This window comes from Crotalus tigris, unplaced genomic scaffold (assembly GCF_016545835.1).
Source record: "Crotalus tigris isolate CLP2741 ecotype Arizona unplaced genomic scaffold, ASM1654583v1 scf7180000018340.3345759, whole genome shotgun sequence".
NCBI classification, from domain to species: domain Eukaryota; kingdom Metazoa; phylum Chordata; class Lepidosauria; order Squamata; family Viperidae; genus Crotalus; species Crotalus tigris.
The window spans coordinates 1744512-1767601 of NW_024096953.1; the positions used below are offsets into that span (position 1 = coordinate 1744512).

Here is a 23090-nt window from a genome sequence, read left to right on the forward strand (position 1 = left end):
CTTACCCAGGCATTATAGAGTGGTACTAACACTTCACGTGATCTTGTTTCTATCCTTCTGTTGATGTAGCGTAGGATTGCATTGGCATTTTTGGCAGCTGCAGCACAAGGCTGGCTCCTATTTAAGGGATTGTCCACTAGGATGTGGATATATTTGAAGGCAAACCTTGGCATGAAGCCTGCAATCTATCCATAGTCAGCATTTGCAGTATGAAACAGGGGAGCTATGCTCAAGGAAAGAATGAAAAAAGATCCCCAAATACTCAGATCCCAAGGAATCCAGCCGGACTGGGTCTGTTTGATGGCCCTATCTTAAGTAACCTCTTCTCCCTAATTTTTAAATAGGCTCCTTTGGAAAGTGACAATTCCTACCTGGATAAGGAACAGGTTCCTAGAATTGCTGCTGTATTTTTAGGAACACAGGAAAACCCTTTAATCCAGGCACTGTTCCAAGCGATTTATTATATTTGTTATTTTTATGACCCTCTCTCTCCCTCTGCCCCACCCCGTTTTTAATCCTCTTTATTGTAAAAAGAAAGCACAATTCCAACCCGAGACGGGGCTGGCCACAGAAACCTTGTCTGGACCATCTGCTGGCACCCTAACAGCCTTGCATCTTCCTGACGGAAGCACTCAGGGCCGCCATTCCATTCAGCTCCCGCAGCCGGCTGGTGTGCCTGCAAAGACCAGAGAGAGACAGCAAAACCAGATATAAAAGATGCTGGCCAGACAGATCTGAAGGCAGCAGCTTCAAAAGAAAATTCTGTGTGGCGATCAACAAGATTTGTCGGCAAGCAGAAGAGGGCAATGACATTTCTTCACATTCTATCCCAGAAGGACAACATGGGACATATTTCAGTCTGAGGGGAGGACTTCATTGTCCCCAACAATTGGTGACTTTATGTTCTCAGAACCATTGTTCTGGAACCTGGCCTCATTTAGGCAGAACTTCACTTTTTCTCAGTATCCTTATGTAGCCTTTCTCTTTCCAAATATGTTAAAATACCTCGGTCCTTCTGCGTGTAAGGAAATCTACCCCAATTCAAATAGGGTGCGTTTAAATGCCAAAGGTGAGCACAAATACCTTGCTCAGGTATCCCCCGGCTTGGGGGACGGAAGGACCATCAGGCTGAGGTCCTTCCATTTAATGGGTGAAATTCTTCTAGGTTTGGCTGATTCCCTTGGTCCAAACAGGATGCACGCCTTCTTTACACTGACTGCAGATGGAAAACCCAACTGATTCTATCAGCAGGATTCTACCAACCCCGTTTGGATCACAGCCAAGCAATCTTCCAGCTCCGATCTTACATAACTTTACCCCAAAGCAAATTCTTGAGACCTCCTAGGATTGAGGGAAGCTGGCACCACAGCCTTGGCCACTCTCTCCAAGTCTGGTTTAGAGAGACCATCAAAGTGACGAGGAAGCCACCTAACAGGAGAACCTCTCCAGAGAATGAAGAACTTCTCACAAATGAAGAAGTGCACCCACCCCCAATACCACTATCCCAACTTCTGTCTCACACCACACACCGGGAGGAGTTCCAGAAGATACCAAAGAAATTTTTTGGGAAACTTCAAGATGGGGGGCAGGAGGAGGATTTGAGTCCATCCATAAAGGTTCTCAGAAACACAAAGGGAGGGGACAATTCCTGACCAGGCCACTCAGAAGAAGACTTGCCTGGCATCAGCTGCGCAGAGCTTCCCTAAGGCGATGGCTGCATTGTCTTGCACAGAAGCCTTTTGGGCTCTCCCTGTGGTGACTCTCAAGAGGATTCTGACCACATCCGTGTCCAGCAAATTGGTGGCTGTGCCAGGCACCTCCAGACATTTCTCCAGGCAGAAAGCAGCGTTGCCTGCCACCCCCTCGTTCGGCCAGGACAGAAGCTTCAGCAACAGGCTGCATTCTGGGGGAGAGACCAAACAAGGCCGAATTAGATCCTGGGAGGAGTGAAAGCTAAAATGGAAGGTTAATTCCCTCAGTGCCAAGGGGATTTGTGGAAAGGCAAGATGGAGGGAGGAATGGCTGAATTCTTGGGAGGGGGAGGCCATGCCAATTAAACTCTCCCTCTCGGAAAAGACCATCTTTGAACCAACCAACAAGGAGGTCAACAGCCTCCAGCAGCACCCAGAGGAAGGAGGTTGCAGGATGATTAGAGGGCCAGGAAGCCAACTGGCACCAGGACTAAAAAGAACAGAGCCACGGGAGCTTTCCAGAAAGAGCCCTCTTGTTTGTTTATTCGTGTCAGAAGCATCACAATTAAAATAAGGCATTCTCTACAACATAAAATTTAAAATATAAAACGCAAGATTAAAATACGTACAAGTGAAACAAATCTTGCCCAGAAACATTCATTGCATTCTGACAGGCTGCCGTGAGGTCGGCAAGTGTACAATAGGGACACAAAGGACAGGCATAAATGTATGTGTTGTTGTCTGCATGTCACCACAATCGCAAAGGGCAGAAGCCCCATTTGTTCAAGGTGTCTCTGGGTCTTCTTGTACCCGTGAGCCTTATTGCCAGGAGAAAGGAGGGTTTCTTCAAAAGGAGAAGCCAGCAAAATCCCAGGGCTTTCCCCTTTTTCCTCCCTCCATAATTTGAAGCTCCTGCTCACCCTCCAAAGGTGTCCCAACCCTCAGGAAGCACCTTTTTCTCAGGCAGCCACAGAATTTTGCAACCATTTTTATCGCAGAGGAAGCCTTGAAATAGTTTTCGGCTCTCGAGGAACAAACATATAAAAACGTAATGATACAATTCCAACCTATCCGTGTTTTACAACAGCAGGCAGGCTGATGGCTGAATTCCCAGGGCTGTGAGCACTAGAACTGCATGTTGTACACAGTTACAAAAAAAAATGTATGTTTTATTTTTGCAATCATGCCTTCTTGTGGAACCTCAGCTGAGAAAAACTGCTCTAGAGGAAGGTGATCCTTTTTGGCCAGCAGTTCTATTTCTCTAAGTGAGCTGGGACTGGGAGGATGCCTCAAAGGAATACAGGATGGCCTCTGATCTTTCAAGGGGGGGGGCAGGTTCTGCCCCACAAAGCTATTTTTTAAGAAAGGGAGGAACGTACTCCAGAGGCCACCCTATCACTTGGCTTCTCTGACATTTCTGGGGTGGTTGCTCAACTTTAGCAACTTTAAGAAAGGTGGACTTCAACTCCCAGAACTCCCCAGCCAACCATGCTGGCTGGGGAATTCTGGGAGTTGAAGTCTGTATCTCTGAAAGTTGCCCAGTTTGAACAACCCTGCCCTAGACTGAGTAGAAGGCAGCGGCACTTACTCTTATCCAGTTTCACAATCTGCGTCAGAGCCAGCCGACTATTCTTGGCACAAATGGCAAGGACCTTCATGGCATAACCGGTCGTGGTTTGTCCACCAGCCTAGATTGGAGACAGGAAAAGACACATAAACACACACACACACACACACACACACACACACACACACACATCAAAAGCAGAGACTTGTCTCCAGAAACCCTATATTGCAGAAACAAGAACTTCACGTTTTAGGTCTCCGGAGACTTTTAATGTTGCAAGTTCTAAGCATCTGTAGGGAGAAGGCGCTAGAACACTAGAGCTGGCCCATGAGAAAAATCAGCTTCATGAGCTGAGACCCACCCAGGGTCTGATGCTGTGCAGGTGTTTCTGTGTTCTGGAGGTGAAACAAGTTAATGCTAGGTAGGGATCAAGTCAGTGTTTTGCAAACTTGGCCGCTTGAAGATGTGTGGACTTCAACTCCCAGGGAATTCTGGGAATTGAAGTCCACACATCTTCAAGCAGCCAAGTTTGCAAAATACTGGATTAAGTGCTAAATGGGACAGTAGCTACCTGTACCTAGCAGCATTCCTAACACTGCGAAACCAGCCTGCATCATATTTCTCCTCTCCCCGAAGACCCCAAAAGCATCTATTCCACATTTGCTGTTCCTTTCCACCCCATTTTTTCTCTTCCAGCGCTCTACCTCGGGCAGTGTGTGAATGTGGAACCGGGATGTTCTTCTTACTGCTGCTCTGATGCGCCAGGAGCCCCTTTGCATCTACCGCCTGGGTATTAATTGTGACCGCCCATCGGTGTCTGATTTTTTGGTGAAACAGCTGAGGAAGGAAAACCTGTTCAGGAGCCAAGGGCGCATGAAAGATGCAGGGAGGGAACAGGCCACTCCGTTCTGCACCGTTGGCTTGCAGAGTTCATCACCGTGAGCTGATGGAGGGCTCAGGGGATGGCTGGGTCTCTGAAGAGAAGGTCATTTCTGCCCCAAGGCAGAGAGGGAAGTAGGGCTCACGACATTGGCAGAACATACCCCCTGGCATCTCCATCTAAAAGACCTTGGAAGCAGGAGGCGGTAAGAAAATGTTTGGGAAGCTGCTACTGATCTCAAGATACGTTAAGGGACACAGTCACGTTCTTCTGTTTTGACCCGGACAATGACAAAAACTGTAACAGCCACTGTGTAGGACAAACAAGTAGAAGACTGGTCAAGTGTATCTATGAACACCAAGTAGCAGTCAGAAGATTGCTCAATACATGGACAGACTAAGAAAGAGTTTCAACTGGAAAACTGTAATCATCCTAGACCAAGCCAAGTCCAAAAGCATTCTGGAGAATTTCTGGAAGTTGGGCACTCAGACAAAGCAGCCATCAACAGGCACATAGAGATAAACCACATCTACATACCATTCAAAAAGGACAATCTACAAGCCAAAAGAAGAAGAAATAAAAAGACCAAAACACCTCCTCACCAGCATTCAACACCAGGATGAGCAGAGGTTAACACCAAGATCAATACCAGAACAACAACCAAGCAGTAAACAACAGGCTAATCAAGGAACTACCACGAATATAAAAGAGAATATAATCCCACTCCCTTTTAGCATTGATGGTGTTCCCTAGTTGGGTCACGAAATGTCTGCAAGGAAATAACCCAGCTCAGAGAGCACCAGGGACCCCACAGTCCTCCTCCTCCTCTCTACAAACCCCACATCCTCCTAGCACTGATGATGTTCCCTTGTTGGGTCATGAAACATCTTCAACAAGACAACCAAGTTCAGAGAGCACCAAGGATCCCACAGTCATCCTCCTCCTCCTCCTCCTCCACTCTGCAAACCCCCTCCCTTCTAGCACTGATGATGTTACCTAGTTAGGTCACGAAATGTTTCAAGGAAACAACCCAACTCAGAGAGCACCAAGGACCCCATAGAAAGATTCAGCCAGAGGCTCCTATTGTTTGATTCGGCTGAATTTAGCTGAAAGGATGAACACTGCAGAGGATCAGAACAGCTAAAAACTGCAATGTGCAACTTGACTCCCTGTAGAACACCAGGGAAGATGGAAAACAAGCCAATTGGGCCTTCACACTCCATGCTTCTGGCATGGGAATAATGGAGTTGTCTGCTCGCGCACTGGGCAGAAGCATTTCAAGGCCACTGGGACGGAAAGTCCTGTCTAATGTAAGGACCCACCCCACTTTGCATCTTAAGAAGACAGAACTCTTGGAATAATTCTTCCAACAGGCATCCTTTATTAAGAGAAAATGGTTGCAGGTGTTCTAGACAGGACTTGGGGTCCAAGCTCTCCCATTCAAGGTTTTAAGGGGTTCCCCTATAGCCCCACCCAATCAACCCCCTCTTTCAATGATAGTCTCAGGCATTACACTTCCACCCCCTTTTCATTACTGCCCGGCTGGATGGAGACTTCAAAGAAACTACATGAAAGGAAACGGCCCCATTCTTATGGTTAGTTCTTTTGCAACACACACATTCAGTTCCTTAGAAGTCTACTGAAGGAAGTGAGGGCCATAAAGCCCCTTTGTTCTCCCCCTTCTCTCCCTCTTATGGCAGAATCCAGAGAAGGCAGAATTGGGGTTTTCTATATTTGATAACTAAAGATGAAATATAATTGGATTCTGACATCATAGCTCTGAAATAGGAAGACCACCGGAGATGGCAAATTACCTTCAGAAATCGGATCGCTTTCCTCACCACGTCTTGTCTCACAGCTTCTTCCAGAGCCACCAGACTTGTCGGCAGGACGTGACTCAAAAGCCCCACGGCTCTCTTAGAGAAAATAGAAAAGAGATGGAGGCTCACAGGGAAAGGGCTGGGTGGTTGTTTCTCCAAGCAAGTTATCAAGTTGCCTTATCTGCTTCCTGGGCTGGTCACGTCAAGGGCCCAGGAACCCGCCCAGCTGGTTGCCATCTTGCTTTTTCCAGGCTCAGAGAAGGAGCAGGGCGCAGCACCATGGGATCCTGACACCGATGCAAGTAATCACTGACTTACAACCGTTTATGCAGTAGCCATTTGAAATTACACTGGCTCTGAAACAAGAGACCTATGACTGATCCTCAGGCTTACGACCACAGCAGCATCCCGATGGTCATGTGATCGAAAACTGGGCGCTTGGCTAACTGGCATGTACTTACAATGGTTGCAGCATCCCTGGGTCACGTGACCGCCCTTTGGGACCTTCCCAGTCGGCTTCAGACAAAACAAAGTCAGTGGGGGAAATCAGTTTTGTTTCCTGGCTTCCGTGACTCACTCAACAACCGGGGTGAAAAAGGTTGCGAAATCTGGCACGACTCGCCGCCTGGCTAGCAACAGACGTTCTGGGACTGATTGTAGATTGAGGTGACTGGGGCAAGGTCAGGGGTGGGGAACCTTGGCTCTTGTACGACTCATGGACTTCAACTCCCAGAATTCCTGAGTCAGCCACGCTGAGGGGAAAGGGAGAGGTTTCTAAGATGAGCCATGCTGGCTCAGGAATTCTGGGAGTTGAAGTCCACGAGTCATAAAAGAGCCCAGGTTGCCTACCCCTGGGCAAGGTGTAAAGGGAATTAAAGGTGGCAATTCTGGAGGGGGTCTGAAAAAGACACGGGGAGGGGGCAACAGAGACAATAAGAGGAGGGGAATCAGTAGAAAGCTGATAAGAGAAGTACTTTCTGTTCGATTAATTCTGCCAGCTTCTACCTTACAGACGTCCAATAAAGGGAAACAAACAAACAAACAATAAATAAATAATAAACAAAACGGAGTGACATTTGTACTGGGAATGAAAGGTGAGGAGGGAAAGGCAAATCCCAGAATGATCTAGTCATCAATAAGCCCAAAGCTTGGGACTCTTCACCTTCAGCATAAGGTCTCCTGCTTGGGCGAGCGATGGGTGGGGTTGGACTGGAGGACCTCCAAGGTCCCTTCCAAGTCTTTTATTCTGTTTTGTTACTCTATTATTCTTTCCATGATTGTGTGTATCCAACCTGTCAAGCCCAAAGAAAGTCCGGAATGGTATAGGACAGTGATGGCGAACCTTTTAGAGATCGAGTGCCCAAACCACAACCCCAAACTCAGTTATTTATTGCAAAGTGCCAGGGCCGCTTCAGCATTGTGGTGCCCTCAGGGGGGCATGGGGTTGTGGCCCACTGGGTGGGCATGGCTCCAGTTGTCACAGCAGACTGGGTGGGTGTGGCTGGGAGGGGGCATGGCCACCTCGATGTTGCTCATGGAGGGGGCACCTGTAGGGTTGGGGGAGATCCAGGGGGTCTCTGGTGGGTGGGGCGGTGGGCAGGAGGCCCAGCATAGATGGGGGGAGGCATGCAATCCTAGCTGGGACTGGGGGGCCATGGTGCCGATGGAGATCCGGCTTTCCCTGCTCGGGGTGGCCTTTGGCTTGCTGGCTGTGGGCGTGCTCCACCTCTACTCGAGCTTGCTAGCTGGCCGCTTCGCCTCCTTTGTGCTGGGCAGCGGCGGCCTAATGGACCTGTGCAAGCTGCTGGCAGCAGCAGCATGCATGCCCATAGAGAGGGCTCTGAGTGCCGCCTCTGGCACGCGTGCCATAGGTTCGCCACCACTGGTATAGGACCTCCTGTCATGGGCGGCAGGGGAGGGGGGGTTGGACTAGAAGACCTCCAAGGTCCCTTCCAGCTCTCTTGTTTGATGTTCTGTGTTCTAACACTCACTGTGATGATCCTCCCGTCTGGACTGTTGAAGAGAGACATACACGTGTCACAGATTTCTTCTGCAAGTTCCTGAAACAACCATCGGGATTAGAATGCCAGTGTGCAAAGGGCAGAACTAGTCTGCTCCAGTTGTCACGGCAAACACAAAATCGGTGGTCTTCCTTGGACAGAAGAACAGACAGAAGCAGGAGGACCAAGCTGGGCTGAGACCTGCTCAAACCCAAAACTTGTGGGGTGGGGGGCAGAAGATTGACTCAACCCCCCGCTCTTTCACAGCCCACTTTATCCCACGGGGATGTGATGTGGATAAAGGGGCAATGTGTAATTCCCTGAACAACTCCTCCCCCCCGGGCCTGCCCAGGTCAAAGAGGACGTCTTTCCAGCTCAGAATTCCTCAAAGGAGCCCCCCCCCCCAAGGAATGAAGGGCATGGAAAGAGGAGGTAGATCAGATGAGAATCCCAGAGGTTCTGAGGCCATAAAGCGATGCAGATTTATAAATCACCTCGATGACTGAGTTGGGTTCCAGGGAGAGGTTCATCATTAGGCCTAGGACTGCATGCAAACATTCAGGATATCTGGCGACACTGTTTTCGATCCAGCATTGATTCTACAGAAGCAGAAAACACAACCTCGTCACAAGGTCAGCCAATCCCTTGGATGCTCCAAAATGGATGAATTCTTCTGCTGTACCACCCCTTAATCCCTTGGTAGCATCTCCTGATCAAAGACACCTCACTAGGAAGGTTGTCTCCCAGGGAACCCCAAGGTCATTATGGTAAAGAAGCAATAGATGCTGGCGTGTCCAGCGAGACTTGGATTGGGGTCTCTTTCTTGGTGTCAGGCCTGCCCCAGCCCGATCCCTTGACTCCATTTGGTTGAAGTGACAGGTTCCTTTACTAAAAGATGTTGGTTGCAGTAGAGTCAGGCTAGAACTAAATTTCCCGCGCTCAAAAGATACAGAAAGTTTCCCTGCGTCCCAGCCCTCCCACCCCACCTCCCGACCAGTCCATCTTCAGCCAATAAGAGTCCGCCTAGGAGAGGACCTAGGTGTTTTGAGAATGCTGGGATGTTTAGGGTAATTCACATTCTTCCCCTTGGGTGCTGGCACAAACCGGTTCCGAGCTCTCCTCCTCTTCGTCAAGCTGTCCTCCCCCCCTCCTGATTTCCCATCACGTACACATGAAGGTTGATTGCCCCACTGTTTCCCCCCCCCCGGTGTCTCCCCTCCTCCCTCCTAGCCTCTGATGGCAGGATGCCAGCAAGGCGCCAATCCGAAGATGGCAGACCTTAGTCAGAAATTCTAGAGACTGGCAGCCAGTTGATTGTTGAGGGATGGAGAACTTGTTGGCCAAAACACTCTGACTGAACTCAAGGCCACCTTAAGGGAACCCTTCAGTTCATAAGAGCAAAGCAAATCCAGAGCAGCCAGGATTGACGTGGTTAGAGAAGGGCCAGGTGGCAAAAAAAGAAGAGGTTATGACTCAGGGGGTTTGATTTGTCAGCTGAGCTTCCCACTTCCCACAGGCTAATGGAGCAGAAAGGAGACAGGCGGGCGTGGAAGGAGGAAGCAACCGAATGGACAATCAACCGGCCGCAGCAAATGGCGAGACGTACCACGAAGCTCAAGCAAGCTTGCCAGCATTCCTGATTTTCGGTCATCTGCATCCGGATGACCACATCTGAGCAGAGGTCTCCCATGAGGGCAATGCACTGGCTCAGGACCGTCTCCTTCAAAGGCTTGGAAGAGCTCTTGAGAGAAAAGAAGAACAGCTTCATTGGGGCACCCCAGCAAGAGACCCAGTCGAGTCTGAAACCACAGGCAGCTGCAATGTTCAAAAAATTCCATCTAATTGATCTGGTTTTCTAGAATGTTCAAAAAGGTTCACGTTTAGAGAACAGTCGGATTTCTGTCGGGTGGTGTTGAGATATCAACAGGAAAAACAAAACCAATAAAACAAAATGGAAAAAAAAATAGGGGAAGAGGAAGAATGATGAGAAAATCTTTCAGGAGCTCGAAGTAGACGTTGAAATGGATTCTGAGCTGCTTTTCGGGGAAAGAAACCCGAAGGCAGGTAAATCTTCTGTAAATAATCTGTAGCTGGGCACTCGGGGTCCTATTTGCAACCTCGACTCCTGCAGAAGGAGATCGGCTAAGACAGTGGTGGCAAACCTACGGCACACATGCCAGAGGTGGCACTCAGAGCCCTCTCTCTGGGCACGTGCGCTGTCACCCCATCCCCACCTCCCCCCCGCGGCCCCCTCATCACCAGTCCCCCCAGAGGAGAGTCACCCCCGAGGCTGGCCCACACGGAGCAGCACACCCAAGGACATGGCAGCTGGGCAGCAGGGACAAGACTCCGCCCTCGCACCCATCATGCACAGTGGATGCTGCAGGGCGCAGGCGGAAGACATGGCTGCCATGGCGCTGCTGGGCCGTCTGGGCGATCTGCAGTGGGTGGCGCTGTGGGCGGGCGGGCTGGGACGGGTGGGTGGAGCAGGGGAGGAGTTGGGATAAGATGGGGGTGGGGCAGTTTTTGGGCACTCAGTCTCTAAAAGCCCAGTGATGGGCTAAGACGATCCAAGTTCCAGACGATTCAAGATGGGGAAAGGGATGTCATCACTAACGCCCTTTCAAGTCATCACAGCAATTCTGGGCTTGGAGGGGGGGGGGCGGTTCAGGAAACACCTAAAGTTCCCGTTATCCTTTTTCATAAAACCTCCGTCTATTTTTAGTGCTGGGTCCTGCCAACCTGGTTCCTGATATCAAATATCAATGAGTCAACGCCGAGAAACAGAACTTGGGGGTACAAACATCAGGAAGAAAAAAGGTTTGCTTACCAGCAATTGAGTAAAGATTGGCAAGGCTTCTGTGGACAGTTTAATACGGCACTGGATTTTGAAGCTGTAAGCAAAGTAAGACGGAGAGTTAAGACTTTGAGTTCTGGTCTTCAAGAGACCGAGGTGGCCATCCAAGAGTTAAATCTTGCCCTGTAGACACCATTTACCATTTTATACCCAAATCAGAATTCTATTAAAGCTCAAACTTGGACACAGAGGAGCTGGAGAATGCCACTCACTTTTCTTCCAGGATTAAGTGGGTCAGCAAATTCATTGCGCTGGCAGCTCTGCTGTCAGCAACTTTAACTAAGGATATCAATGTCTGTAGCCACCTGGAAAAGAAAAGCCATGTTCTCTGGGGTCTACAGGAGATCTACAATTCCAATAAATTGGCCAGAGTAAAATTTAAGGATAGTTATCAGTTTGTACCCAGAAAACCTTGCACCAGGGAGTGAAAGCTATAGTGTTCCATGAATTATGCGGAATACAATTTGGATGGCTTGACTAGCCCTTAGTGAGTACTAACTCTGAGCAGAAATTGTAGAAAACAACTTTAGCATTTTTGGCCCCCCCAGGAGAAGAAGCAAAATAGCTCTGATGCCTTCTGAGTGATGCCAACTGGCCTTCAAGTTCACCACTGGGGGAATTGGAGAGGGGCGTGTTAAAGAGTAGAAATTCACTGGGTTCCACCGATAAATGGTATCAGCTGCAGGCTTTTCCACAGAACTGGGCAAAAGGAGACTGACTCATGGAAATACTTGCTGGCAGCATTAGAAACAACCCCTGTAGTTTGTTTTTTTTTAAAAAAAGACCTTGATGATATAATCATTGCATAACGTTCCTCTTCATCAGAAAATGTACGGTATGTTCAAAAGTTTTTCAAAGGGCAGTATTTCTGGGCTCCTCAGAATTATCCTAATTTCCCATGATGTGGATAGATTCTTGCTAACCCAGAAGGATATTTAAAAAAATGACAGAAGCTCTAAATCGGGACTGTCCAACCTTGACAACTTTAAGTCTTGTAGATTTCAACTCCCAGAATTCCCCAACCACCCAGGCTTAGACCTTTCAATCAAGGTCTTCTGAGTCTCTGTCAGCTCCACTACGGAAGAGACGTCCAACCTTAGCAAATTTAAGACCGGTGGACTTCAACTCCCAGAATGCCCCAGCCAGGTGTATGGTATATCCCAGCTTTCCATTTAGAGCAGGGGTGTCCAACATTGCCAACATTAAGACCTGCTGGGGCTCTGCTCATTATGCCAGCCAGCCAGCAAGAGCCTCAGTAACTTTCTGAGGTGGTCAGGAGCTTCTCTCTGCTTCAGCACGAAGACCCAGTTGGGTTGCAGAGGAGTGGGGGAGGGGCAGCCATATCATCACTCTGTGCAGTTTACTTGGTGGTGTTCAGATGTCTGACCAGGAGGATCCTCCCGTGCTCAGTCTCCGCGAAGAGAGACAGCAGAGCCATGCACTGTTCCTGGACTTCAGGCGCCTCCGAGCACAGCAAGCCGGGAAGCTGCGCATTCACATCGGGATGAGTTAGAAGCAGCCGCTGGTTCTCCTCTGGGGTGAGAAGGAAGCAAAGCCAGAAGAAAGTTTCAGCCAGAGGGCTGCACCAAACGCTCTACAAGTCCTTCTCCTAGTCCCCTCTGCCTTCCCCAAAATGTGCGACCGCCGGAGCGTCCTTTTGTGCCCCAGTGAAGAGATCCGTCTATCTCCAGGAGCGATGGAAAAAAAGGAGCATTCTGTCTGCAGAATCTAAACATCTGACTTGCTCACCCCTCTGAAGGGCAAATTATGTCTCACACAGAGGTGGGAAAAGCAATCCATGTCTCACTTAGTGATCTGGATCGAGGCAAATTTGGACATCAGCATGCCCAAGAAACTAAGCTAGTCTCCTTTATCCAACCCACTTCCTTTCCCCAGATTGCTGGTTCCTTCAGAGGGCCCAAGGAGACCCTTCCCCCAGACAGGCTTGACACTCAACAGAAGCCACAATGGCTCCCCCACATAGCTACACTCTTTACAGGCATAAAGACCCTGGATCTTGGTAAGGCAAATAAAATTCTTGTGAAGGAAGAGGGATCTTGCCTGAGGAATGCTGGCATTATTCAATGAAAAGGCTGACTGAGAAGAACCCAAGGTCAGAGAGACAGCCAGACACAAGAGCCAAGTTGTGAAGCCTCTAGGACAGTGGTTCTCAACCTGGGGGTCGGGACCCCATTTGGGGTCGAATGACCATTTCACGGGGGTCGCCAAACAACGCTGTCCGCCATTTCCCCCCCTTTTCCCTAGCTGTCCTACTCCCTCTTATTGGTGGCCACACCCACTTGGGGGTCACCACAACATGGGGAACTGTATTATGGGGTCACGGCATTAGAAAGGTTGAGAACCACTTCTCTAGGAGAAACCGAAGTATCTGGGAAAATGATTTGCCACCCACACAGGAAGGTGGTGTGGAGCAATCCACAGGTTTGTGCTAATGCTGCCCTTGCAGCGGAGACCTTTGACCTGTAACTCTTTGGTGCTTGCCAAGGTCTCAGCAGGATTTGTGCCTGAAAGAGCAGAGCTGCCCTCCCCGGAAGGATGGATGGAGTCAAAATCAGCATCCCAGGAGGAAGGACTGGCACAGATTACCGTTCCCTTTGCAGACGGCTTGCCAGAGGAGAAGCAGGGAGCGAACCAGCTCCAGTTCGGCAGGCGAGCTGATCTTGGCGCCGAGGACCCTGGAGAAGAAAGGGGCTGATTAAATGAAGGGCCAACTCCTTGCTGCAGAATTGCTTGTCTTCCCAGGATAACAAAACACAAGCTCTGGATTTGGCCTCTGATCTGGATGCTTTGAAAGAGCCTCTCAGCCTTGCAAGAGACCAAGCCGGGCGTTGGGCAGAGACAAATAAAAAGCTGCCACGCCTGGCCGTGAGTTCCCCCTTCATGGCAAAACCTTCCCTTCCAAGGAAGCCTTAAGACTGAAATAATGCAATAAATGAATAATGATGCCAAATTATACCCTTACTGACAAACTGAGCATCTGTCAGCAGAGGTGGGAAAGAAAGATTTCTCTTGCCAGTTTCAAATAAATAACATTCCCCTCCTTGGTAAGGAAAAACACGTGGGAAATAGGGGAAGAGATTTTTCTTCTGGAGGGAGGCTTGGAGTAGGAAAAGATCTCTCCAGCGTAACGGTTCTCCCCCCAAAAGAGTTGAAAGAGTTATGTGGGCTGCCTCTCAGAGAAAGAAAACACACAGGATCATTCCTCAGCTTGGCCTTAATAAGAATAGAATAGAATAGAATAGAATAGAATAGAATAGAATAGAATAGAATAGAATAGAATAGAATAGAATAGAATAGAACTGGAAGGGACCTTGCAGGTCTTCTAGTCTGACCCCTTGCTCAGGCAGGAAACCCTATACCATTTCAGACAAATGGCTGTCCAGTCTCTTCTTTAAAAACCTCCAGTGTTGGAGCATCCACAACTTCTGCAGGCAAGCTGTTCCACTGATTAACTGTTCTAACTATCAGGAAATTCCTCCTTGGTTCTAGGTTGCTTCTCTCTTTGATTAGCTTCCATCCATTGCTTCTCGTCCTGCCCTCTGGTGCTTTGGAAAATAAGTTGACCCCCTCCTCTTCTTTGTGGCAGCCCCTGATATATTGGAAGACAGCTATTGTGCCACCCCTCATCCTTCTCTTCATTAAACTAGACATACCCAATTCAAGCCACCGTTCTTTTTATGTTTCAGCCTCCAGCTCCCTAATCATCTTTGTTGCTCTTCTCTACACACTTTCTAGAGTCTCAACATCTTTTTTATGATGGACTAAGAGGGCACTTTTCAAACCTCTGAACTGATCGCCACAAACAATCTGATGTTTGTGATGTCCACACTGCTTTCCTTGCTGGTCTGGCCAGCTCCGTATAACTATGCTGCTGTGCCCGAGGCTGGTCAGCCCTGCTGCAGGCCACAGAACCCATTCTGTTTTCTGCCCATCATCTTGGGGCTGCTGTGCCACGAGACCCCTTCTCCCATCTTCTCCGGATGAGAACACCTACTGTTCTATGACCTTGTTGTCGGAGATGACGCTGAACCCGCCGTTCATCCTAAATAAAGTTTGCTCGGTGCCTGCAAGCAATTCAGACAAGGGAGAAGACATTCAGATGTAAGCAATATCTCGCTAGCAGCTAAAACCCAGGATTAAGAGCTGAGGGTGCAGCATTTCCTGGTGTCTGGGTTAAGATTCTTTGTGGAACACTGGGAAATTGGAAGTTCAGTCTGGGGCTGCTCCTTCTACGGGACACTCACAGGCTTGAACTAGGTCCGCCAGAAGCCGAATGCCACCTGCGTAATAAAGAAGGTCCTGATCCGGCTTGCTGAGTTTCTGAAGCATCTCATTCACGGTGACCGCGGTGAGTTTCCCGGACTTGAAATCTTCTGCTGCTCTCTCCTCCTCACAGAGTCTTTTTTCCTCCAAGTCTATTTTGTGTATGCAGTCTGAGGGTGGGAAAGGGCAGAATTGACAGGTGGGAAGAGGAGAAAACGGGATGAAATGAACCGAGGTGAATGATGTGATCCTGGCTTGGGGCAACCCAGGGGACAATTGCCGATCCTGTCCTTCAGGGCCTGTGTTTGGTCTTTTGGTGCTTAGTGGGACGGGGGCAGCAGGGTGACGCGGGAAGACCGGGGCGCCTTACCTTTGCACAGCTTCTCCTTCTGGGGGTCAATTTCTAAAATCTTCAGGTAGCACTCTCTGGCCTGGAAGCAGAAGGAAAAAACATCAGAAACACCAGAAAGAGAGGGAGAGAGGAGCAACCAAGAAAAAGCCTCGGCCTCATGGCTAGCACAAAACACCAAGGCATCTCCCCTCTTGCTGAAATCTCGGCCTCACAATTTACTTCCCAGGACAATCCTGCAAACGCAGGCGCTTCTGAGCGCCCCCAGCCAGCTGAGACTCAGCCATGCTCTCTCTGGTTTTTCTCCCCCAAAGACTGGAGTCCCCGGAAGTTTAAAATTAAAGTGTTTGTTAACAGCAGGGGTCTTCAAACTTGGCCCTTTTATGACTTGTGGACTTCAGCTCCCAGAATTCCTCAGCCAGCTTTGCCAGCTTCTAGGAGTTGAAGTCCACAAGTCATAAAAAGGCCAAGTTTGAAGACCCCTGGCTAACAGTTTAGTCAACAGGCTACGGGCAAAGGCATCTGACCTGCCAATTCTGAGCATGGCTTCTTGAGGACTATCTCCCCGGGGCCCCTTTTTAATCTTCTCGTTTTCCTTCCTCAACAACAATGCAGACCCACCAGCATCTGAACAAGTTAATACAACTCACATTCAGACAGTAGAGGCAGTCCCTAACTTACAACCATTTGTTTAGCAAGTGTTCAAAGTTACAATGGCACTGAAAAAAAGTTACTTGTAACTGGTCCTCAGGCTTATGACCCTCGCAGTATCCCGATGGTCAGGTGACCGAGATTCAGAGGTCTGCCCCGGGGGGGGCGGGGGGTCACATGGTTGCACCTGCAACCTTCCCAGCCAGCAAAGTCTGGCAAGCAAAGTCAAAGGAGGGGAAGCCAGATTCGCTTAATGACCACATGATTCGCGTAACGACTGAGCAAAAAAAACAAACAAAAAAACCCACAATGTGGCAGGACTCACTTAAGAAGCGCCTTGCTTAGCCAGGGAGATACTGGCCCCATTTGGGGAGATAAATCGGGGACTACCTGTAATAACTCGGCGCAACGCAGACCCCGAGCCCGATGAGGTCTCACCTGCTGGAACTGCTTCTTGGCTTGGTGGGCCTTTCCCATATGGAAGAGAGCCTTGGTGCATTTTTCATCACACTACGGGAAAGAGAATCGTTTAGTAAAATTCACAGATCGCCATGTCCCCAATTAAGGGCTGCGAAAATGGCACCAGGGGGGGTTTGGCTGGTGGGTATGGGTGTTAAAAATATCAAGATGGGGGGGGGGAGGCTACAGTTGTGTGGCTGAAGCTGGGCACTCTGTGTGTGTGTGTGTGTGTGTGTGTGTGTGTGTGTGTGTGTGTGAAAAGGGGGTCATTCAACGGGAGCAGCTTGTCACTGGAAACTGAAGGTGTTTCAGCCCTTTTAGAAAATTACTACTTACTTTTTATTGTCTAGCAGAGGACCGTACGGGCCAAAGCCACCTGCCTATTGCCGTTTTGACTGGATGCCACCTTGCCACTCAGAGCCCAGATCCCTCCCTGGGCCTGTTCTGTCCCTCTCACGGAGGGCAGGGACGGAAGGAGGGAACGAGTCTTACCCTCAATGCCCAGCTGCAGTCGCTAATGGCTTTCTCGTACTTCCGCAACTTGATGTAGGCCTAATGCAAAAATAAGCCCGGAGAAGCACGTTGTTGACTTGGTGCTGTTCCTTCAAAATGCCAGCCGTCCCACCTGGGCTTTCCTGCCAGAAGAGCTGAGCCGTTCACCAGCCAGACCGCTGATGTCAGAAAACCTGGGCAGGCTGGTTTCAGTTAGTAGCCACGGGTTGTATTGCTGGCTCAGATTGTTGAATTTCCTACAATATTCTCAGAAAAACGTATTTAGGAGGAAATAAGATGGAAGGTTGTGGCTAGACTACTGCAAGTCCAGGTCTCCAGGGAAACTCATCCTGCTTCTCTGAGCTTCTGTAGAGGAGGCCAAGCAATGGAATTAGCCTTTTTTTTTTTTCTTCACAGGGTGGGGGGCAATCTGGACCCACGGTTTCCTATAGATTCACTTTTCTGAGCTCCAAATTTGTGGGATTTGGTTCTGTAAAGGGGAAACCTCTTGAGTCAGGCAGAATTTTGAGGCTGAGAGAATTTTGAGGGAAAGAACACACAACCAGGGTAGCCCACTTTTCTGTAATTCTTCAGCTAAAGAATTATCTCTGCCTAAAGAATCACTCCAAAGAAGGCTTGCAAGTAAAAGAGAGCTGAGAGAGATCAAAGGATGGATCCTGACGGACACTTTTCAGGAAAGGAAGCTTCCAAGCATCTCATGCAGAGCTTCAGAGGGGCGAGAAAAAAGCAGGAACGGGAAGAGATAAGGAGAGGCGCCTCTGCCTATGGATGTTGAAGTATTTTCCCTGTGATGTAGGAGTCACCTTCATGTAGAGTTGGGGAACAGCCTGCAATGCCTTCTCTATCCCTGAGAGAAAGGAAGATCCGAGAACCCTGTCATCGGGACGGACTGATAGAGTTGTCTTTCCCTAGACAGGAATGTCTAATTGATGTCTTTTGCTACTTGGAGAAAGGGATCAGCAGTCCCGAGCTGGCCTTTGTGTGACTCTGCAGAACAGCAGCCACATCCCAAGGGCAGGACCCCCAGCAGGAGCTGGCAACTGGGGTGCCAAGGTCCTGGAGGAAGGGGCCGCTGGCACACTGACCTGCGCCCGGTTGGTATACAAGGCTGGCATGTCCTTTTGCTTCTTCAGGCCTTCTGTGTAGTTTTGCACAGCTGAAGCGTAGTCCCCTTTGCTGAAAGCGTCGTTCCCTTGGTCTTTCAGGGCTGTGGGAAAGAGGAATAACTGAAGGCGCTTTTTTTTTTTAAAAAAAAAAAGTCAAGTTGTTACAGGAGGTGTGGAGAAAGGCCTCCAAAAAGGGAGGGAAGGTCTGCTCCTGACGCAGTGGCAGTGATCAGAGAAAGGAGACTGGAGAAAGCAGTTTGTGAAACCCTCACCCCACTTAACCCACAGGAAGATTAAAGGGGGGGGGCTGGAAGCTCATTCAGCCTTGCTCGGTTCTGTTCCCGTGTCTGTTCTAATAAAAGTAGCTTTGGGTCTGTGGGGGCCCCGTTCCTTAGCCTGCCCTGCCCAATGGGGCTGTGGCCATTACGCTCGGCTGGAAAGTGGGAGGAGAGCATGAAGGCTCTCGTGGCAGCACGGGGCAACTTGCCACGGCCAGCTCACCATGGGACAACTCGCTGTGGGACAACTCAATAATTCAATTTAATTATTTAAAATGATTAAAACGCTATTTTAAGTTTTGCCATTCTCCTTTCATTTTGTCCCTCCTTTGGCATCCTTTCTTTAACGATTCTATTCCACTATTTTTTCGATATTAGCACAATTTTTGTCCGGCGGCGAGTTAGCCATAGCGAGTTGTCGTTAGACCCTCTCGCGATCCAAGAACCGTCAAATTTCCGCTGGTGTTGTTGAACTGTAAGCCTCTCCCTGCTGTCTGCTGAGCTGCAATGATGCCTTGAGATCAATCAAGCAACTCTTGACAGTCCACAAAACTGCGGGAGGCTTGAATTGCCCCGCAAAACCTTTGCCAGGGGCCGAGATCCTCGGGGGGGGGGGGGGGCAAGTTCCAGGACTTCCTTTCTAGCCAACAGCTCCCTCTGCTTCTGCTGAAGTCCAACGCAACCCAACCCTCACCGTTTGCCAAGGCTTCATTTTCTTTCCTCCTCCTGGCTCGCTCCTGGGCATCCTTCTCTAAAGCCGCCAGGAAGCTCTCTAAAAGTCAGCAAAGCAAAGACAGAGGTTCAGTCCAAAGGCTATTTGAAAAGGGGAAAAGAGCAAAGTCATTTCAGAGATAGGAAGTGGAAATCTACAAAGGCCGATTCATTAAAGTGGCAGCCAACTAGAACGGGGGTCTGAAGCTTCCATTTACAGAGAGCCAGACTGCAGAGACAGGGTAGTCCCTGCTTTGAAGAAAGAAAAAAAAGCAACATTTCTAAGAGAGAGAGGAGCTCTCTAATTTCTGGCTAATGGAGTGATTAATATATCCTGAATTGCACCTTCCAGCCAATGAAGGATAATTCATGTATTTAGTAAATAACTGGATCCAGTTCTGATTTTACAACTGATTGGTCTTACCTGGATTCATTGTCTCCTCTTGACTTGGCAACCCCTAGAAGAGTGGAAGGACAGCCGAAAGTCAGCTGGAGGCTATGGGAAGGAAGGAAGGAAGGAAGGAAGGAAGGAAGGAAGGAAGAAAGAATGGAAATGGGGAAAATATCTTGTGGAGGAAGGCAGAGACAGATCAGTTTTGCATTGCTGACAAGAAACCCAGTTTGATGATATTACCAGGGGTCCTATTATATAAGTCTTTACTTCGTTACAGGAGCAGTTTGCTTAGGCTGGTCAACTAAGTAGGGTCAGGCTTAATTATTCCACTAATTATGCCTATTAATTATCTTTATGGGAGACCACCCAAGAATGCCCGCAGGTCCGCTGGAGGAGACCTGGGCGAGCCCCCCTGGGCCCAGAACAACCACAGAGACGTCTCCACGAAGTCACCCCAAGTCGGACTGAGCTTGAAGGAGACGTTGCCTTTGCTGCATGAGAGAAACATAAGTGAGAAAAATGAATCAGACTCATTTTTCAGAGCCACTTAAACGCGACTTGCACAATAACATACACCTCAAAAAGTGCTTCCAAAGCTGTCAAAGTTAATTTCAGTCAATAACCTTAAAAATCCACCCGGTGGAATGAAAACAAACAAAAGGCCCAGAACATTCTGGGTGCAAGATAGAAAAAACAATTTGGACCAGGATTTTGCAGGCATTTCAATTGGGCAAATGGCAGCTGCAGGCAGATGATTTAAGTGGCTTTAATAGCTCACCGCCGTTCTTTGTAGCAGAACCTTTCAAAAAAAAAAAAAAATCTCTTTGTGGGGCCAAAAATGGTAGAGGGTCAATTCTGAACAGGTCCCTATGCTAGAATAAGTACAACAAGTTGCATAAATGGAACTAGACTAGAGTTACCTTCTGATTAATTCATTTAAAGAACTGAATATTTTGCCTTTTGTCTTTTCCAGGATTATATACCCTATTAGCATTATAACCTAACTGGGGGTAGTCGAATAACAAAGTGAGGATAAAAATCTTCTAAAATAACTACAATTAAATTAAACGTGTCTGGATGAATCAGACTAGGAGATTTATAAGATACAACCCAGCCAGACAATCGAGCCGCTTTGAGGGGTCAGGGTTGGGTCTGCATCCATCCCAGAATTTTTCAGAGGTAAGGGATTCCATGAAAGGTTAGAAGCGAGTCCCAGCCGTGATTCTTCTGACACTCCAAAGTGGATGGAAAAAAGATTTCCATTGAATCCAACAGAAAGCTATTTTTCAAATCCAGCTTTGGGGTTCGGGGGATATATATTTATTTAAGCTAGGATTTTTTCTCAGGTTGTCCTCAGTTTACGACCACAACTGAGCCCAAAATGTCTCTTGTTAAGTGAGACATTTGTTAAGTGAGTTTTGCCCCATTTTACAACCTTTCTTGCCACAATGATTAAGTGAATCCCTGCAGTTGTGATGTTAGTAATCTGGTTGTTAAGTGAATCTGGCTTCCCCATTGACTTTGCTGGTCAGGTCGCAAAAGGGGATCACCTTACCCCGGGATGCTGCAACCGTCATAAGTATGAGCCAGTTGCCAAGCATCTGAATTTGGATCTTGTGACCATGGGGGGTGCCACAACGGTCGTAAGTGTGAAAAATGGTCATAGGTCACTTTTTTCAGTACTGTTTTAACTTTGAACGGTCATTAAATGAACTGCTGTATGTCGAAGACTAGATGTAGGTATCCCTTCAACAGCAAGCTTACTAACAGAGGCTTCTGAACCCCAAGCGGTGTGTTTGTGTAATCATCTTAGCAGCCAAAGGGAGAGTCGCTCTTTCCCTTAAGCTGCTAAAATGGATAAGAAGCCCCGATTACTTGTTGAAAACGGATTTGTTCAGTCTCATTCATTGGAACCAGGACGCCTGATTTGTTCTCGAAGGACCCAAGGTTACCGGTGAAGGCTGCATGTTGATGACCGTCCTGTCCACTTTGGGCTTCGGCTTCTTTCCCTCCTCGCCTGAAATGGACCCGAGTCTCTTCTCCGTATCTGCAATGGCTTTTTCCTGGATGGCCGGATCGCTGGACTTCAGGCCTTCAATCAAGGCCGCTGGAAAGGAATGTTTTTAAAGACAAATAGGTCATTGGGAAACAGGAAAAGTAATGTAGGACCAATCAGGAGTTTTAAGGCTTGGGAACATTTTCCAGAGGGGAGAGGAGGTCAAAAAAGTCAAGATGGCAGCTGCAATGGATGCCCAGCTCTCCTGATCCCTGTTGATTCAATGCTGGGGGGGCACCTTGGCTCCAAAGACCCCCGGCAGTTTCAACGGACCCTCAGCCGAGGTCACCACCATGCAGCGGGGGGGGGGGGGGGAGGAAGGGAAAACGGACCACTGGGTGATCTCCCTGAAGGAGGAAAAAAAAAGAGAGAGAGAATTCTTTTCCTGAAACCGAAGGGGAGATCTGAAGGTCCCGAGCGGTCAAAAGGGAGCCGGGGTGGGCAGCAATCCAAGCGGGGACCCTCAATCCCTCTTATCCCGGCACCCATCAATGAGGGGCTTCTCCTCTATCCTTGCACAGAAGGACCCCGGCAGACCCCCACCCATTCACCTGCCAGCCTGCTGCAAGGCCTCCAAGGCCGGACTGGGCAGGGAAGGGGCTGCCTTTTGGGGGAGTACCCTGCCCTTAGCCAGATGGGAGACCCCCGGCTGGGGGGGGGAGGCTGGAGAAATGCCACAAACCAGGAAAACCAGGCAGATTTGGGGAGGGGGTCTCGGCCCCCCTCAAGTAGAGAGCCGGGGGGACCCTGGCGGGACCCCGCCCCCCCCCACGCCCGAGGACCAAGCCGGGCTCACCGACTTCGTCCACGTCCTGCAGGAAGCTCTGCAGCTCCCGCTCCTCCCGCCGCCCCGACATCCTCGGCTGGGGAAGGGCCCCGGGGCCCGGCTGGCTGCGGGGCGGAGCTGCACCGGTTGGACAGCCGAAGCGCTCCGGGAACCGGCTCGAAAACTCCGCCCGGAGCCCCGGCGGGCGCGTCTGCTGTCGCCCCGGCAACCATGGGCGGGGCTATGCAAAGCGGAGTCGCGGCGGGACGGCCCTCTTGTGGGAAGGAGGGAGACGCGGCCGCGGAACCCCCTCCTTTCGGGCGGGGCTATGCAAAACCCCGACGCGGGGGGCGAGCGCGAGGCATTGTGAGTCTGCGCTCTGGCCGTTGCTGCAATTCCCACCAGCCCTTGCTCTGCGCAGCGGCTGCTGGGAGTTGAAGTCTCGAAAACGCAGGGGAAGCCCGGTTGCCTACAGCTCCCACAGTTCCCAGCCGCTGAAGGTTTGCAGGACTTTCTGGCTTGGAATTCTGGGGGTTGAAGTCCGCGCGTCTTAAAGTGGCCGCGTTTGAATTCAGGCCGGATCGCCCAATACTGTAATACTCACCAATTCAATGGAAACTAAGCATCTTTTAAAACACCTGAATTTCTCTGAACATCTCAAGTAGATTTCTTACTTGTTCCAGCTTGGACTTCATCCAAGGCTCTCTG

At 49.4% G+C, this 23090-nt stretch overlaps 1 protein-coding gene across 2 annotated transcripts; it reads right to left on the bottom strand.

The window, feature by feature from the left end:
* Positions 1 to 441: 441 nt before the first annotated feature.
* On the bottom strand, positions 442 to 22699 carry TTC12 (tetratricopeptide repeat domain 12). Of its 2 annotated transcripts, XM_039350519.1 has the most exons (21): positions 22413 to 22699; positions 21513 to 21667; positions 19591 to 19624; positions 19150 to 19227; positions 18157 to 18278; positions 17051 to 17110; positions 16538 to 16609; positions 15470 to 15530; positions 15081 to 15269; positions 14831 to 14900; positions 13423 to 13511; positions 12180 to 12348; positions 11028 to 11120; positions 10789 to 10852; positions 9565 to 9699; positions 8453 to 8557; positions 7950 to 8018; positions 5953 to 6054; positions 3280 to 3379; positions 1678 to 1903; positions 442 to 676 (listed from the first exon to the last, which is right to left on the bottom strand). In XM_039350519.1, exons 1-21 carry the CDS (start codon positions 22471 to 22473, stop codon positions 601 to 603), a joined length of 2130 nt encoding a protein of 709 aa, XP_039206453.1. In that variant the 5' UTR covers positions 22474 to 22699; the 3' UTR covers positions 442 to 600. The 2 variants fall into 2 exon arrangements, with proteins under 2 accessions (XP_039206453.1, XP_039206454.1); XM_039350520.1 differs by lacking the exon at positions 22413 to 22699 and having other exon boundaries at positions 19591 to 19662; positions 21513 to 21614.
* Between the last annotated feature and the right edge of the window lie 391 nt (positions 22700 to 23090).